General features: G+C 41.9%; 1 protein-coding gene across 1 annotated transcript in view; it reads right to left on the reverse strand.

Moving 5' to 3' along the window:
- Window positions 1–18931, reverse strand: part of LOC109932026 (kinesin-like protein KIF24) — a 101672-nt gene that overhangs the window by 41957 nt on the left and 40784 nt on the right. Inside the window, exon 4 of the mRNA XM_048600391.1 lies at window positions 3770–3867. Coding sequence (XP_048456348.1) covers window positions 3770–3867 — 98 coding nt within the window. The remainder of the gene's footprint in view (window positions 1–3769; window positions 3868–18931) is intronic.

The raw sequence follows: 18931 nt of genomic DNA on the forward strand, positions 1-18931 counted from the left end.
TGGGAGATTCAGTAACGGTAATGCCAAAGAATGTCAAGGTACGATGATTAGATACTCTCTTGTTGGAAATGGTCATTGCCTGGCAATTGTGTGGTATGAATGTTGCTACATTTGGATATGGCCTGCTCAGGCATTTGAGGAGTTGTGAATGGTGCTGAACATTGTTGATGACTGTACATCACCACTTATGGTAAAGGGAAGGTCATTGATGAGGCAGCTGAAGATGGACGCACTGATAATAACCTTCCAAGTGCAACCATCTGCAGACACTTTCTTTAAAACCTAAGTTGCAACCCATAAGGTACAGGGAATTTATCGGCCTTTAGCCTCATTAGTTTCCCTCGTATTATTTCTCAAGTGATTGTTATTGTATTTATTTCCTCTCCCCTTAGCTCCTTGATTATTTAGTACTTTTGGAAGGCTTTTAATGTCCTCTACTATGAAGATTGATACAAAGCATTTATTCAACTCCTCATAGTTAACATAGTTAACTATATGGATTATGGCCCTTGAATCTCTTCTCACTGGGATATATTTTTATTGTGAGTCATGAATTATTTTCTTTAATGCCTGCCATTATTTCTCAACGGTGTTTTCTGATAAGCTTCTTTCCGAGTCCACTCCAGCCAGCTCAGCCCTCATCCCCACCTAATTACCCTTATTTACATTTAGCACATTTGTTTCTGACCCAAGTTTGTCACTCTCAAACCAAATTCTAAATTGTACCACATTATGATCAATGTTCCCTACGGGATCGCTCACTCACTTACTGAACCTGCTTCCCTACACATTACCAGATCCAAAATGGCCTAATCCCTGGTTGGATCACAACATATTGTTCTAGCATATGTCCTGAATACATTCTATGAATTCTTCCTCGTGGCTACCTTTGCCAATTTGATTTCTCCAACGTACATAGAGATTAAAGTCACCCATGATTAGTATAACGCTTTTTTTAATATTCCCTCATTATGTCATGATTTATTCTCAGTCCTACAGAACAGCTATTATGAGGGGTTCTATAGACTATTCCCACCAGTGCCTTCTTTCCCTTGTTATTTCTCATCTCCGCCCTTATGGATTCGATATCATCCGATCAAAGATCACTTCTTGCTATCTTACTTATTCCATCCTGTACCAACAATGCTACACCAACACCCCCTCTTTCCTTCTGAGAAGTGACATTCTCCTGACTATTTAATTCAAAACATTTATACTATTGTAACCATATCTCCATAATAATTATAATTCATACTCAATAACTTCTATTTGTGCCATTAATTAATTTCTTTTCTTCTAACTACTATGTGTATTTAAGTAAATCATTGTTAGTTTTGCGTTTTTACCATTTTTTCCCCTTTGTTGCTGTTTACTTATGCTTGCACACTTGTAATGTATAGTGAAGTAGGATAATTGAAGGACCTCACAAGATCCTTTATGCAAAAGAGATCATAACAATAGAATTCCCCTTCAGTTTGATAATGAGAAATCTGAGTGCCTACTCAGAGGTTAAAGACGTATACTAAGAGATAAAGTTAAATAAAGGCAATTACAAGACAATGAAGACAGGGTTAGCTTAAGTGGGCTGGAAAAACCAGCCAAAAAGGATGAGAGTGGAGATGCAATGACAGACATTTAAGAACATATTTCATAACTCTCAACAAGAAAATGTCCCATGGAAGAAGAAAGATTGCTAAAAGAGTGTATCAACCGGATAACTAAGAAAATTAAGAATAGTATCAAATTGAAAGAAATGATTTACACTGTTTCAAAGATGGGGTGGAGAGAGAGAAGAAAAGGGAAGACAGAGGGCAAGAATGATTAAATGACAAAAGGTTTCATGGTGCAAGGTTGTTTGTCCTATTTCAACTCCTTTTGTCTATGTTCCATAATTTCACAACATAACTAAAGTCTATCATCCCTGCTTTCATTCTAATAAATCTCTGCTGACCTTCACTAAAACATTATTTCTAAAAGTGTGATGCCTAGCATTGAGCGCAATACTCCAGCTAATTTGTACTGCCACCTTCAAAGATTTCTGGACACAAACTTGCAGATTCTTAGATCTTCCTGTAAATTGAACCATTTTGCTCACATTACCTCCCTTCATTCATTCCAAAATGCTAGACTTCACACTTCTCTATATTAAGTCTCATCAACCATATGTTTGCCCATTTCATGAGTACATATGTCCTTCAAAGTTGGTTACTTTCATTCTCGATGTTTACGACTTTTTCAAGTTTCATAATGGCTGGTTATTGGACTCTATGGAAACGTCTCTATACTTTTCTGCCTAAGGGTACCAGAAGACATGCATAAGCAGAAGAAATTACATCAGCATAGACTAGGTTAGGCAATAGGAAGTGTGGGCAGCACCGTACAGTCAAGAGGGTGGACATGTCGCCAAGCAGCACTGATATTTCAATGTCACACTTACAGCATGTGCTTATGTGGCAAACATGCTGCATGTTCTTTAAGCAAACAGTCATGCCTGAAATTCAAACGGGAGCAGTTTTTACTGAGATCAAGGTCATACAGGAACAAGCGATGTGGGTGAGCTGTCCCATGATCTTGTAGACAGCACAGAAGGCAGGAAGATTTTGCAGTTTTGAAGGACAAGATGAGCGAGAGGACTCGAACAGACATGATGCATCCTTCAGTGAGAATTGTAGTCCATCAGTCTTGGTGAAAGGCATGTATTATAGCAGAATTTAGAGTGAATGACAGCCCTGTGAGTGTGAGGTAGCAGAGACCTTTATGGAGAACAGAAGATCATTAACCTTCATCCTGCACTGCTGTGCACTGCTTTTCACTAAGAACACAGCACCAACCTGGTCTCAACCTGTGACAAGGCTAGCAGGGTAGGTTTGATGACACAGCCTTCCTTGCTGGTCTGCAGGGAAAAGGACGACCCTCACATCCAACCCACCAATACTTCCAAGTCCACGAACCAAGGGGCTAACTTGCCCTTCTGCACATGTCCTCAGTGATGACTGATGAACAGCAGTCCTGGCTTGCAGTGTTTAAAGTGCTATGGAGCCAGGGTTTAAACATGGTGCGAGCAACAATCATTTCCACCCCTCTGCCATATCATTCCATAAGACAAATGTTAGTTACATAATTAATAAGATGAAGAAAGGAAGGTTTTGTGAGAAAAGTCAATACAGGCATAGCAGATCAGCTGCCATGAATCTCACTTGAAAAAACACATTTGCCTGAAAATGGCAAAATTAAGCCCACTATTCCACAGTTCCAAACCTCCAGAACCACTCTGAGTGCTCCAAAACCAATGACCAAAGCTTTCCCAAAATTCCACATCCCAGTTCTTTTTGCTCACTCCACCCCACATTATAAGTTTCCCAATACTCCCATACCTTAAACACTCTCCAAACTCTATCACCATTCCAATCTAGCACTTCACATTCCTACTGATATACATGCAGTGTACTTTGCTTTCTATACATTAGAAAGGTAATCATAAGATACATAATGAATTCTAACACTTTAAATAATAGTAACAGCCTCAAATTCACAATTTCAGAGAAATACAAAGAGGTTCACTTCTTTTGAGTTCTAATTATGTGTTCACATCTTCAGAGCACTTTAACAAAGGTACTGTAATTATTCAAGCACAAAAAATTCTTTACCTTGTTCATACATTATGCCCAGCATAGCTTCATAGCGTTGAACAGCACAAGACCAAATTAAATCCATTTATACATGTAGGAAAGCAAATGATAGCAACAATGATGAAATAAAAGTGACATACCCACTGAAAACATGTTGGATGAGGGGGTAAGCAGTCTTCAAGTACACATCATAATTGGTACAAGTCTCCTCAAATGCTTCATCAAAATAAAAAACATGCTGAAAATGAACGACAAGACTGGGTTTAATTTTGAAAAATAAAAATGAGAAATGTGAAATGGTCAGCGAAAAGGATTTCTATCTAAAAATGATAGCATTCATAAGTATGAGATCCTACAGCTGATAATTAGTGGGAGTGGGATGCCACTTTCCTTCCCACAGTCCAAAGATGTGCAGGCTAGGTGGATTGGCCATGCTAAATTGCCCGTAGTGTTCAGGGATGTGTAGGTTAGGTGGGTTATAGGGGGATGGGTCTGGGTGGGATGCTCTGAGGGTCGGTGTGGACTTGTTGGCCGAAGGGCCTGTTTCCAAACCGTAGGGATTCTATGATTTTAGCACAACTCCTATGATCTACCTAAAATGACAACAGTCCTATGAAAGGGAGATTTCATTTTCTGCTTGCTTTGTTCAATCAACAAGTCAAACATATTTTGGTCATCACTCTGGCTTTTCTGAGGCCTCAACTAAGATCCTAGTGGACCAAAAGAATATCTCCTTTAAATAACAGCAATAGCATCCTGAAAGTAGAAAGGAACTAGACCTGATGAGAGATAGCTGGAAGGGTCAGTGCTCACTAGTGTGTCACGGAACATCTAGCTTGAATCAGGAAGAAATTTGATGTTTGGAAGAACTGCATGTGAGAGCGAATTCATCACTTCTCAAAAATTTCATCTCAGCCTTCCCTTGCCAGTCTCAATTTCTTAGCTCCACCATAACTTGCATCATTAGCTGGACCTCTTTCTCATTTTAACCACACTCAAAGTCTTCCTATCTTCTCTTCACACCATTATTTTTGAACATCCTAACATACTCAATACTATACATACCCCTCCTTCTTCACTTCACAATTCCCTTGGCATTCATCAACACCAACACTCATCTGTATTCCATCTTGCTTCTCCTTCTTCTCCATCTCAAACACAAGCTCAACAAATCTTCACACAGTTTCCCAATGGTTACACTCTATCTCTTATCCTATCTTTCCATAGGAGGAGAGCAAAGGGTACATTTTCATGCCCTGACAGATGTGGGAATGGAGTCACGAAACCTGACATCTTTAAGCTTTCACTCACAGAAAGGATTTGCCACTCCTTTCTTGACCCTATTTGTATTCAGCATTTTTGCGGGTGTGGAATGTCTTGTGTCACTTTCCATGTCTGCTGATATCAATGTTGCTATTATAAGAAGTGCAGAAAATTTATCCTTCCCCAATGTACAGTATTTTCATTTGCACTAGCATATTTTGTGAATATTATAAAGAGGAGGTCAACCCCACACTGATAAATAAAATCAAAACACCCAGAGAGGCGAACCGCACCCTACAATCTGTTAAAAGAGCCCCCAGTCTGTTATAAAGGAGTGGTTAAATAAAGTAAACTCCTGACACTCTCCTCATTATCAACCTGTAAAAACTTATTTTCTAACTCTAACGGTGAACAAACTAACTAAACTATTAACGAACCAAATGAACCCCTTCTAACTACTAACTATTCCTGAATAAAACAAGATTATAATGGTATGTTGTGCCAATAAATGCAAATCCAACTCATATAAAAAAAATTAGAATTTAGTTTCTCAAAATTACAGCCAGGTTACATTTTCCGGAATGTTCTGCGTCTTCTCCAATGAATTCTTCCATCAAGAATGCCTTCTCTGTAGAATTCTTTTGTCTGGAACATTAACTATTTGTGCTGGAGGTACCTTTAATTTAGGTGAAGCCTACTCTAAGGCTTAGAGAATTCTGTGAGAGCCTGTGATTCTTTCTTTTAGAGCTGAGAGCTGTTCTCTTTGCAGATGACAGTTGGCTCTCCCCCAATTTTCCAAATGCCCTCATCTTTTATACTCATGATGACATATCAATTTCTTACAATAGGATTGGTCCTATGTTGTCAAAACTATCAGATTTAAATTTAATTGGTTTTTGGTATCTAAGGGCCTGGTTTAAATTAATTGGCTAAATTCGAAAAACTGTTGTCTTTGTAAAAATTCTGCTTTGCCTGCTAACAGTATTGTCTTTTGCTACAAATGTTATAATTCAGGTGCTCTGCACCCTGAAAACCCACAGATATCTTTCTGAATCCCTAAGCATAGAAAAAACACATTTTTCAAAGGGACTACACACTGCTTTCCCCATAGCATTTTACAAATACCAACATTTTACAAACACCAAATTCTAATGTCCCGTTTTCCAATCCACAAGTACTCTACCCAACTTCGCAACAGTGAACAAGTTAAAAAAATGCTTTCCATCAAATTACGACCACTTCTTCTAGATCTAGAAGGATGTTGAATTATTGTGGAATATCATTATTGTACCTTTTACTTTAACTTTTAAGAAACATTTCAATATCTCTCTGCAAACTGTTTTCATGTCCCTCACAGCTTGCCCTTCTATGTATTTTTTTAATGTCATCTGCAAATTTGGCTATACTGCATTTGCTTCCTTCTCCAAGTCATCAATATACATTATAAACAGTTGCGGTCCCAGCACCAATCTCTGTGGTTGTTATCAACCTGAAAAGAACCCCTAATTCCCACTCACTGTTGCCTGCCCATTAGCCAATTCTCTATCCATGCCAATATACCACCTCCAAGACCATGGGCTCTTATCATAAGCTTTTATGAGGTACCCTCTCAAATGCCTTTTGGAAGCCCAAATACACACATCTACTGGTTCCCCTCCATCTACTCTGGTTGAGACTTCTTTGAAAAACTCTAATAAATTAGTCAGACGCAAATTTCCTTTCATGAAGCCAAGCTGACTCTGCTTGATTAGATTATGATTTTCCAAATGTGCTGCTATTAATTTCTTCATAATTGAATCCAACACTTATCTAACCACAAATGTTAGGTTAATCAGCCTATAGTTATCTGTTTTTTGCTTCCCTCTCTTTTTTAATAGGGGTCTCACATTAGCAGTTTTCTAATCCTCCAGTACTTCTCTAGAATCTGAGGATTTATGGAAAATTGGAATCAATGCATCTGTAGCTAATTTTTCTAGGATTAGCGGATGCATGCCATCAGGGCCTGGGAATTCCTCTCACACTTTCTCAATCTTTCTAATTTGCTTCTTCACTCCCCCTCTGAAACTTACATACGTAGCATAGTTCTCAATTGTATATCTACCTCTTATCTGATTTGAACATATTTTTTCTGTTTCACCTTAATTTCCATCACTTTCAGTATCCACGGAGCTCAAGATTTGTTTGCCTCCGCTTGCCCTTTTGTGAGCATATGCCTCAACTGTAGTTGAACTATTTCAGAGATAGTAGGAACTGCAGATGCTAGAGAAGGCATCCTTAGAAGAGGCTTCGCAGTGGGGTTAAAATTGTTTCAGAGATAGTTGGTGTTAAAATTGCTTCAGAGATAGTTTTTCTGAAGAAGGGTTTACGCCCGAAACGTCAGCCTTCCTGCTCCTCTGATGCTGCTTGGCCTGCTGTGTTCATCTAGCTCTACACCTTGTTATCTCTGCAGTTGAACTATTTCTTCTTTCAATTACAGCTACATTAAATAGTTTAGTTACAGTTTGCTTGCTAATCTTTGACTTTAACATACCTGGGCTAGATCTATTCTTACCCCATTAAAATTGATTTTCCCTCAATTAATCATTCTCACTCTGCATTGTTCCTGGAACTTTTCCAAAGCCAATCTAAATGTTATGAAACAATGATCTGCGTCCTGTAAATATTTCCTTAATTTGGCCCACCTCTGCTAGGAACTTGGTCTAGCAACATCTTTTCATATTTGGATTGGACTGCTAAAGAAAACTCTCCTGAAGACACTTGAAGGTACTGTCTAAAAAACCCTAGGTGCATTTATGTGGTGCACATTGTATTTGGCTCCCAATGCTGCTACTGAGCATGAGTGGTAATGGGATGGATGTGGTGCCAATGAAGTAGAGTGCTTTGTCCTGAAATGGTATCAAGCTTCTTGAGCATTGTTGGAGCTACACTCAACCAGGTAACTTGGGAGCATTCCATCACACTCCTGACTTTTAACTTTGTAGATAACATACAGGCTTTCGGAAGTCAGGAGGAGAGTTACTCACTACAGATGTCATGAAAATTGGTAAGATGGCAAAGAGTGAAGAAGAAAGCCATAGATTACAGGACGATCCAGTTGGGCTGGTTGAGTAGGCAGAACAGTGGCAAACAGGTTTTAGTTCAGAAAAATAGGACATCTGATCTGCACTATATTTATTTGCAAGTCCAATTCAGTTTCTAGTCACTTGATATTGGGTAACACCATTGAATGTCAAGGTAATGTGGTTAGATTGTGTCTCATTGGAGATGGCCATCACCTGGCATTTGTATAACACGAATGTTACTTGCCACTTATCAGCTCAAGCCAGGATAGTGTCCAGGTCTTGCTGCATTTGGACATAGACTGCTTGAGCATCTGAGGAGTTGCGAATGATGCTGAATACAGAGCTATCATCAGTGAATATTCCCAGTTCCAACCTTATGATGGAGGGAAGGTCATTGATAGAACAGCTGAAGATGGTTGTGGCTAGGATAGGTTTAGATTGATGTAAAAATACAGTGAAAAGTGTTTTCTCTCATGTTATATGCAAAGTGTCACCACACTCTGGTGCCACCTTGAAACACTGAATATAATATAAGGTTTTATTGCAGTAGAGTTCATCATTCACTCTTCTTTTTCCTCCTCCGCTGCTCCTCCAGTCACGTCTTGACATCGATCAGAGTCTCTGTAATGGGCTCTGGGATCTCGGTTACAGGCCTCCACCACTGCCACTCTGCGACCACCACTTCCAAGCTGGAGCTACAGGCTTGGGGGTGCACAGGTTCCATACCTCCTGTTCCCCATCCAACCCTCCCTCTTGCCGACTCTTCCGCTCATTCAGGCACCTGGTTCCAGCTGTAGACCTGGAGCCTCGGCTCAACCTGAGAGTCCAGACCAGGGGAGTCACACTTAGTCAAATCCAGGGTTGTTGTCATGCGCAGTAACTCACCTCTGGAATTCAGCTCTTTAGCGCAAGTTGGAACCAAGGTTGTAATGAGTTCAGGAGCTGAGTGATGCTGGAGGAATCCAAACTAGGCATCAGTGAACAGGTTATTGCTGATGTATGCCTTGATGCTTCAAATGTTCATCTAAATACTTAAATATTGCATGGTTCCTGGCTCTGCCACTATTTCAGACAGCAAGTTCCCGGTAGCCACTACTCGCTGGGTGGAAAAAAAAAGTGTTAAATCTCTATAAACCTCCTTCGCTTAACCTTAAATCTATGCCCCCTGGTTATTGAACCCTTCCTATTTACCCTATCTATACTCCTCAATTTTGTAGACCCCAATCAGTCTTCTCTGCTGTACAGAAAATAACACCACCCTATCTAGCTTTTCTTCAAAGCTGAAATACTCAAGACAAGGCAATATCCTTGAGAATCTCCTCTAACCTTCTCTAGTGCAATCACAACCTATTGCAACAACCAGACCTGCACACAGTACTTCAGCTGTGGTCGAACATGCATCTCATGTAGCTCTTTCATTATCTCCCTGCTCTTGAAATAAAGGAACTATTTAATATTCCATCTGATCCATCTTATCCATATGTCTTGCTGACTTTAAGAATCTGTAGATATGCATGCAATGTCCTCCTGATCCTTTGGTCCCACTATTCATCATGTACTCCCTTGTCTAGTTGGTCCTCTCAAAATTTTCATATTTTTCAGGACTAAAATGTGTTTGGCACTGTTCTGCCCACCTAACCAACCCATCTAGATTGTCCTGTAATCTATTGCTTTCTTCTTCACTATTTACCATCCTACCAATCTTCATGACATCTGCAAACTTATAATCAAACCTTCCACATTCATGTCTAGTTTATTAATGTACACTACAAACAGCAAGGGATCTAACACCGAATCCTATGCCACACCACTGAGAACAGGTTTCCAGTCATAGGAGCAATCTTCAAACATCAGCCTCTGCCACTAAGCCAATTTTGGGGCCATTCTACCAAAGTGCCCTGGATTCCATGGACTCTTATCTTCTTTACCATTTCACATGTGAGACATTATCAAAGCCTTTTTCAAGTCTATATAGACTACATGCCCTGCACTACCCCTCATTAACACATCTAGTCAGCTCCTCAAAAAGCTCAAACTTATAAGACAATATCTTCTCCTTACAAATCCATGCTATTCTTGGTTAATCCTTGCCTCTCCAAGTGGGGATCAATTCTGTCAATCATTTCTTTCCAAAGTTTCCCTACCACCAATACCAGGCTCATAGGCCTACAGTTCCTTGGTTCATCCCTACCACACTTGAGTAACTGTACCCCAGATGTCCTCCAATCCTCTGGCACCACTACTGAGTTCAGAGAGGATTTGAAAATTAATATCCAGGCCACTGTAATCTCCTCCCTTGCTTCCCTCAATAGCCTCAGATGTATCTCATTTGGGCCTGGGAACTTATCCATTTTTTAATCTGCTAAAATTGCTTATACTTCCCCATTCTCAATTATTATTCGTTCAAATATATCACTGTTCTCCTTCCTGATTTCTACACCTGCATAATCCTTCTCAGCCATGAATACACATACAAAGTACTCATTTTAATCTTCACCTATGTCTTCCAGCTCTGCACATTTCTTTACACTTCCTTTACACGTCAAGAGCTTTTGGTGTTTTGAGCCCTTGGTATCTACTATAAGTTTCCCCTTTACTCCATATCCAATTCCTTACATTTTTCGAAATCTAGGGTTGTTGGTTGTTATTGGTCCCACCCTTCACCTTTATGGGAACATATTAGCCCTGCATTTACATTATTTTCTTTTGAAGGGCTCCCATTTCTCTGAACTCCCACTTTTCCTGCAAGTTACTGCTCCCAGTCCACTTTGGCCAGGTCCTGTCTTATCACGTTAAAATTGGCCAGAATCTGGTCCATCTTTGTATTTCCTGTGACTATTTTAAATCTTAGTGAATTATGGCACAATCACCAAAATACTCTTCCATGACACTTATACCACTTGCCCAGCTTTGTTCCCTAAAATTAGTCAACCCTGCCCCATCCCTTGTAGGATTAACCACATGCTTGCTTATAAAGCTTTCCTGGATACCTTTTAAGAATTCTTGTCCTTCCAACCTTTCACAATTTATCTATCCCAGTTAATACAAGGGACATTAAAATTTCCTATTACAATTCTCCCCTACAATGTGATTGCCCCTTCTTTGGGTTTAAGTTCTACCCACATGGCCTCAAGTGAGGAGCCATCTCAGATATCATCCCTTCTTATTGCATTAATTGATCAATATTGCAAGACTACCTCTTCAGTTATACCCTAATATGTTTTGCCCCTAAAGATTCTATACACTGGAATATTGAGCTGGCTTCAGAAGGTCGGTGCAGATTCAATAGTCTAAATAGCCTTTTTTCCACACTGTACGGATTCTATGATTCTATGACTGCTGTGAATTCACCCTCAGGGTTCTCTGCAGTGACATCCTTGATCCTTGTATCAAGAGACAACTCACCATCCTGGATTTATGTCTGTGACCATAAAAATGCCTGTCTGTTCCCCTCACTATTGGATCTCCAATAACTATTGCTCTTCCAGTCTTCTTTGTGTCCCCTCCACTGTACAGCTGTCATAGACAAAAACAGAACTTGTTGGGAAAAGCTCAGCAGGTCTGGCAGCATCTGTGAAGAAAAAGATCAGAGTTAACGTTTCGGGTCCGGTGACCCTTCCTCAGAACAGAACAGCTGTCATGGACTTGATTCTGCGCACACTCCTCAGGTGAACTGTCACTTTAATCAGTATTCAGAACCAACTACTCTGGCTGAAGAGTGAGATGCACTCAGGGATGTCCTGTACTATCTGCCTTTTTTTTAAACTTCGTGCTTTTAATCACCCATTCTTTCTCTCCCTGCGTAATCTTAATCTGCAGGGTGACCACAGCTATAAACTTGCTATCCATGAAGCTCTCAACCGTATGGATGCTTACTGCAGCTGACGACACTTCCTGCATATCTGTTTCTCTAAATTGTAAGAGACATCCAGGAGTTACCCCATGGTACAAGATGTGCATTCCAGAGATCACAGATCCTATACAATTTCTCTTGTATATTAGACACATAATACTTTAAAAGACCCATCAGCTACCCACTCCTATTCTTCTGTCGTCACTGAAATACAGCAAGGTTAATTGAAATGACTTTGCTTTATCCTTAGAATCATAGAATCCTACAGTACAGAAAAATCCCTACAGTCCATCTAGTCTGTACTGCCAAAAATATACAACTACACTAGTCCCACTTTCCCATACTAGATCTTTAGCCTTGAAGGTTAAAGAACAAAGAACAAAGGCCCTCCAAGCCAGTGCTGACACATTTTGCCCTTCCATACTAAAACTGTCTTCACTTACAGGATCCGCATCTCTCTATTCCCTTCTTGTTCATGTCCAGGTACTTCTTGAATGCTACTATTGCGTCTGCTTCCACCTCCTCTATTAGCGCATTCCAGGCACTCACCAACCTTGTGTGGAAAATGTCCCTCACACATCTCTTTTAAACTTCCCCCTGTCGCACCTGTGTCCCGTAGCAACTGATCCCTCCACCCTGGCAAAAAGTCTCATACTTTCCACTCTTATCCATGCCATTCACAATCTTAGAAACTTCTATCAGATCACCACTCAACCTCCAGCATTCCAGTGAAAACCATCCCAATCTATCCAAACTTCATAGTTAAAATCCTCAACATCCTGGTAAACCTTTTCTGTACCCTCTCCAAAACATCCATATTCTTCTGTAGTGTGGTGAACAGAAGTATACGTAATATTCCAAGTGTGGCCTAACTAAAGCTCTATCAAGCTGCAGCATAACTTGCCTATCCTTATACTCAATGTCCCTTCCAATGAAAGCAAGCATACCATAGGCCTTTTTTACCACCTACGCTGCCACCTTCAGTGATCTGTGGACCTGCACACCCAGATCCCTCTGCATATCAATACACCTAAGGGTTCTGTCATTCACTGTATAATTTCCACCTGTACTTGACCTTCCAAAATGCATCACCTCACATTTGTCCAGATTAAACTCCATCTGACATTTCTCTGCCCCTGCCTCCAACTGATCTATATCCTGCTGTATCCTCCACCAATCAGCCACAAACTTACTAATTAAACCATCCACATTTTTCTCCAAATCATTTATCTAGACCATGAATAGCAGGGCTCCCAGCACTGATCCCTGTGGAACTCCACTGGTCAAAACCCTCCATTCCGAAAAGCATCCTTTCACCACTACTCTCTATCTTCTATGACTAAGTCTGTTCCATATCCATCTTGGCAGCTCACCCCTGATACCTTGTGACTTTACTTTTTATACCAGGCTGCCATGAGGAACCTTGCCACTTCAAGTGTTCGTCCAAGTACCTTTTAAAGTTGTGAGATTTTCTACCTCAACTAATCTCCCACTTTGTACATTCCAGACCCCACCACCACCCCTCAGGATGAAAGAAAAACTTTTCCTTAAATCCTTCTTAACTTCTTGCCTTTTATTTTAAAATTATGTCCCCTTGTTAGTGACTCTTTGACTAAGGGGAACGACTGCTTTGTATTCAGCCTAGTTATAACCCTAACTAAGATATGAGCAGCCTGGGGTGCATATTCCTCCTGAACACTAAAAATTTGACTACCGCAACAGCTTTACAGAGTCATAGGCAAAGCTCACAACACCAGCTATAATAGAGGAGGCAACTGTAGCATCTCAAGTGAACGCCCCAGAATGCAATGAAAGAATGTATGGTAATGCTAACTAGAGCAATTTGGCTTGCAGGAGAAAAGAGCACACACTGCCAGAGGAAAGCTTTCAGTTGTTTCAGCGGCGGGAGTCCGGGAGGAAGCGCGAGGGCAGCCTGGGAAGGTGAGCTTTTCGGTTATAAAAGTCTTACCTCACGTGACTCCATTTTTGGAGTAAGTGAGGTAATATATTTGGGCGGTTGCTTTACCCGAAACACTACCGAGGTAGTGTCTCCCACCCATCCTCCTCCTCTAACCAAAAAAAAAGGTTCTGAGCGCTGATTTGGTAAGGCTACTAGTATTTTTTTTTAATTTGTCTGTTTGGGGATTCAGAACAGTGGGAATGGATGTTAGGGCAGTTGTATGCTCCTCCTGTAGAATGTGGGAGGTAAGGGTCACCACTAGTGTCCCCACTGACTTCATCTGCGGGAAGTGCACCCAACTCCAGCTCCTCGGAAACAGTGTTAGGGAACTGGAGCTGGAGCTGGATGAACTTCGGATCATTCGGGAGGCTGAGGGGGTAATTGAGAGGAGTTACGGGGAGGTAGTCACACCTCAGGTACAGGAAAAAAGTAGATGGGTTACAGTCAGGGGACGGAAAGGGAACAGGCAGACAGTGCAGGGATCCCCTGTGGCCATTCTCCTCAAAAACAAGTATACCGTTTTGGATACTGTTGGGGGGGATGACTGACCAGGGGTAAGCCATGGGGTACAGGTCTCTGGCACAGAGTCTGTCCCTGTTGCTCAGAAGGGAAGCGGGGAGAGGAGGAGAGCATTAGTCATTGGGGACTCCATAGTTAGGGGGACAGATAGGAGATTCTGTGGGAACGAGAGAGACTCGCGGTTGGTGTGTTGCCTCCCAGGTGCCAGGGTCCGTGATGTCTCGGATCGTGTTTTCGGGATCCTGAAGGGGGAGGGGGAGCAGCCCCAAGTCGTGGTCCACATAGGCATCAACGACATAGGTAGGAAAAGGGATGGGGAAGTAAGGCAGAAATTCAAGGAGCTAGGGTGGAAGCTTACAGCAAGAACAAACAGAGTTGTTATCTCTGGTTTGTTACCCATGCCACGTGCTAGCGAGGCGAGGAATAGGGAGAGAGAGCAGTTGAACACGTGGCTACAGGGATGGTGCAGGAGGGAGGGATTCAGATACCTGGATAATTGGGGCTCATTCTGGGGTAGGTGGGACCTCTACAAACAGGATGGTCTACACCTGAACCAGAGGGGTACCAATATCCTGCGGGGGAAATTTGCTAATGCTCTTCGGGAGGGTTTAAACTAATTCAACAGGGGGATGGGAACATGAATTGTAGCTCCAGTGTCCAGGAGGTTGAGAGTAGTGAGGTCATAAATAAGGTTTCAAGGTCACAGGAGTGTACCGGCAGGCAGGAAGGTGGTTTGAAGTGTGTCTACTTCAATGCCAGGAGCATCCGGAATAAGGTGGGTGAACTTGCAGCATGGGTTGGTACCTGGGACTTCGATGTTGTGGCTATTTCGGAGACATGGATAGAGCAGGGACAGGAACCGTTGTTGCAGGTTCCGGGGTTTAGATGTTTCAGTAAGATCAGGGAAGGTGGTAAAAGAGGGGGAGGTGTGGCATTGTTAGTCAAGGACAGTATTACGGTGGCAGAAAGGACGTTTGATGACAACTCGTCTACTGAGGTAGTATGGGCTGAGGTTAGAAACAGGAAAGGAGAGGTCACCCTGTTGGGAGTTTTCTATAGGCCTCCGAAAAGTTCCAGAGATGTAGAGGAAAAGATTGCAAAGATGATTCTGGATAGGAGTGAAAGTAACAGGGTAGTTGTTATGGGGGACTTCAACTTTCCAAATATTGACTGGAAACACTATAGTTCGAGTACTTCAGATGGGTCAGTTTTTGTCCAATGTGTGCAGGAGGGTTTCCTGACACAGTATGTAGATAGGCCAACAAGAGGCGAGGCCACATTGGATTTGGTACTGGGTAATGAATCAGGCCAGGTGTTAGATTTGGAGGTAGGTGAGCATTTTGGTGATAGTGACCACAATTCGGTTACGTTTACTTTAGCGATGGAAAGGGATCGGTATATAAAGCAGGGCAAGAGTTATAGCTGGGGGAAAGGCAACTATGAGGCGATGAGGCAAGATTTAGGATGCGTAGGATGGAGAAGGAAACTGCAGGGGCTGGGCACAATTGAAATGTGGAGCTTGTTCAAGGAACAGCTACTGCGTGTCCTTGATAAGTATGTACCTGTCAGGCAGGGAGGAAGCGGTTGAGCGAGGGAACCGTGGTTTACTAAAGAAGTTGAATTTCTTGTCAAGAGGAAGAAGGAGGCTTATGTAAAGATGAGGCGTGAAGACTCAGTGAGGGCGCTTGAGAGTTACAAGTTAGCCAGGAAGGACTGAAAGAGAGAGCTAAGAGGAGCCAGGAGGGGACATGAGAAGTCTTTAGCAGGTAGGATCAAGGAAAACCCGAAAGCTTTCTATAGGTATGTCAGGAATAAAAGAATGACTAGAGTAAGATTGGGGCCGGTCAAGGACAGTAGTGGGAAGTTGTGCGTGGAGTCCGAAGAGATAGGAGAGGTGCTAAATGAATATTTTTCGTCAGTATTCACGCAGGAAAAAGACAATGTTGTCGAGGAGAATACTGAGATACAGTCTATTAGACTAGACAGGATTGAGGTTCAGAAGGAGGAGGTGTTAGCAATTCTGCAAGGTGTGAAAATAGATAAGTCCCCTGGGCCGGATGGGATTTATCCTAGGATTCTCTGGGAAGCTAGAGAGGAGATTGCAGAGCCTTTGGCTTTGATCTTTATGTCGTCATTGTCTTCAGGAATAGTGCCAGAAGACTGGAGACTAGCAAATGTTGTCCCCTTGTTCAAGAAGGGGAGTAGAGACAACCCTGGTAATTATAGACCAGTGAGCCTTACTTCGGTTGTGGGTAAAGTGTTGGAAAGGATTATAAGAGATAGGATTTATAATCATCTCGAAAGGAATAATTTGATTAGGGATAGTCAACATGGTTTTGTGAAGGGTAGGTCGTGCCTCACAAACCTTATTGAGTTCTTTGAGAAGGTGACCAAACAGGTGGATGAGGGTAAAGCGGTTGATGTGGTGTATTTGGATTTCAGTAAAGCGTTTGATAAGGTTCCCCACGGTAGGCTATTGCAGAAAATACGGAGGCATGGGATTGAGGGTGATTTAGCGGTTTGGATCAGAAATTGGCTAGCTGTAAGAAGACAGAGGGTGGTGGTTGATGGGAAATGTTCATTCTGGAGTTCAGTTACTAGTGTTGTACCTCAAGGATCTGTTTTGGGGCCACTGCTGTTTGTCATTTTTATAAATGACCTGGATGAGGGCGTAGAAGGATGGGTTAGTAAATTTGCGGATGACACCAAAGTCGGTGGAGTTGTGGATAGTGCAGAAGGATGTTGTAGGTTACAGAGGGACATAGATAAGCTGGGCTGAGAGGTGGCAAATGGAGTTTAATGCGGAAAAGTGTGAGGTGATTCACTTTGGAAGGAGTAACAGGAATACAGAGTACTGGGCTAATGGTAAGATTCTTGGTAGTGTGGATGAGCAGAAAGATCTCGGTGTCCATGTGCATAGGTCACTGAAAGTTGCCACCCAGGTTGATAGCGTTGTTAAGAAGGCGTACAGTATGTTAGGTTTTATTGGTAGAGGGATTGAGTTTCGGAGCCATGAGGTCATGTTGCAGCTGTACAAAACTCTGGTGCGGCCGCACTTGGAGTATTGCGTACAGTTCTAGTCACCGCATTATAGGAAGGATGTGGAAGCATTGGAAAGGGTGCAGAGGAGATTTACCAGGATGTTGCCTGGTATGGAGGGAAGGTCTTATGAGGAAAGGCTGAGGGTTTTGAGGCTGTTTTCATTAGAGAGAAGAAGGTTAAGAGGTGACTTGATAGAGACATACAAGATGATCAGAGGATTAGATAGGGTGGACAGCGAGAGCTTTTTTCCCTCAGATGGTGATGGCTAGCACGAAGGGACATAGTTTTAAATTGAGGGATGATAGATATAGGACAGATGTCAGAGGTAGGTTCTTTACTCGGAGTAGTAAGGATGTGGAATGCCCTGCCTGCAACAGTAGTAGACTCGCCAACTTTAAGGGCATTTGAATGGTCATTGGATAAACATATGGATGATAATGGAATAGTGTAGGTTAGATGGGCTTCAGATTGGTTTCACAGGTCGGCGCAACATCGAAGGGCCTGTACTGCGCTGTAATGTTCTATGTTCTATTCATGCTCCTCATAATCTTAAACACCTCGATCAAATACTGCCCCCCGCCAACATTCTCTGCTTCAAAGAAAATGAGTTTATCCAGCTTCTCTTCATAGCTGAAATGATCCAATCCTGGCAACATCCTGGTAAGTCTCCTTTCCACGCCCTCCATTGCAATCACTTCTTTCCTATTAGCATGGTGACCAGAACTACAAATAGTACTCCAGCTGTACATTTCCAACTTGACCTCCCTGTTTTTCTAATTTTACTTATCACACCCCTACATTCTCACCTCCATCATTTACAAATATCACAAACCATCAGGGACCCAGCACTGGTCCCTTTGGTGCACCACTGCACGCTGGACTCCAGTCAAAGAAACAGCCTTCTACCACCACCCTCTGTCTCCTGTCACTAAACCAATTTTGGATCCAACTTGCCAAGTAATCCTGGATCCCATGAGTTCTTTATCAGTTTCCCATGTTGGGAAGTGTATACAGGAGAACATCTTATGTCAACATATAGATGGGATTACAAAGGACGATGCACTGCTGAACCTAATTCTGAGGAAAGTTCTTGTCAAAAGGCCTTGCTGGAATCCATACAAACTACATCAACTGCACTACTCTCATTCAAACATTTGGTCACCTCCTCAAAAATTTCCACTACATTTGTGAGGTATGACCTCCCTTTGACAAATCCATGTTGACTGTCCTAAATCAAATCTTGCTCCCCGAATGGAGATTAATTTTTCCTTCACTATTTTCTCCAATAGCTTCCCTGCCATTGTTGTTAGCCTCACTGGTCTATGCAAATATGGTCTATACCACCATTCATGCAAAGCGGAATCACATTAACTGTCCTCTGATACCTCACCTGTGAACAGAGACAATTTCAAAATTTGGTCAAAACACCCCCCTAACTTCCTCAACTTGCACAGCACTCTGGGATACAACTCATCCTTCCCTGGGCATTTGTCCATTTTTTATATGTGCCAAAATCTCCAATACCTCCTCACTTCTTACATCAATCTCCTCAAGAATTTCATATTGCATCTCCTCAAATTCTGAACTTGCATCCTCCTCCCAT

Source organism: Rhincodon typus, chromosome 1 (genome assembly GCF_021869965.1).
Source record: "Rhincodon typus isolate 14 chromosome 1, sRhiTyp1.1, whole genome shotgun sequence".
NCBI lineage: Eukaryota > Metazoa > Chordata > Chondrichthyes > Orectolobiformes > Rhincodontidae > Rhincodon > Rhincodon typus.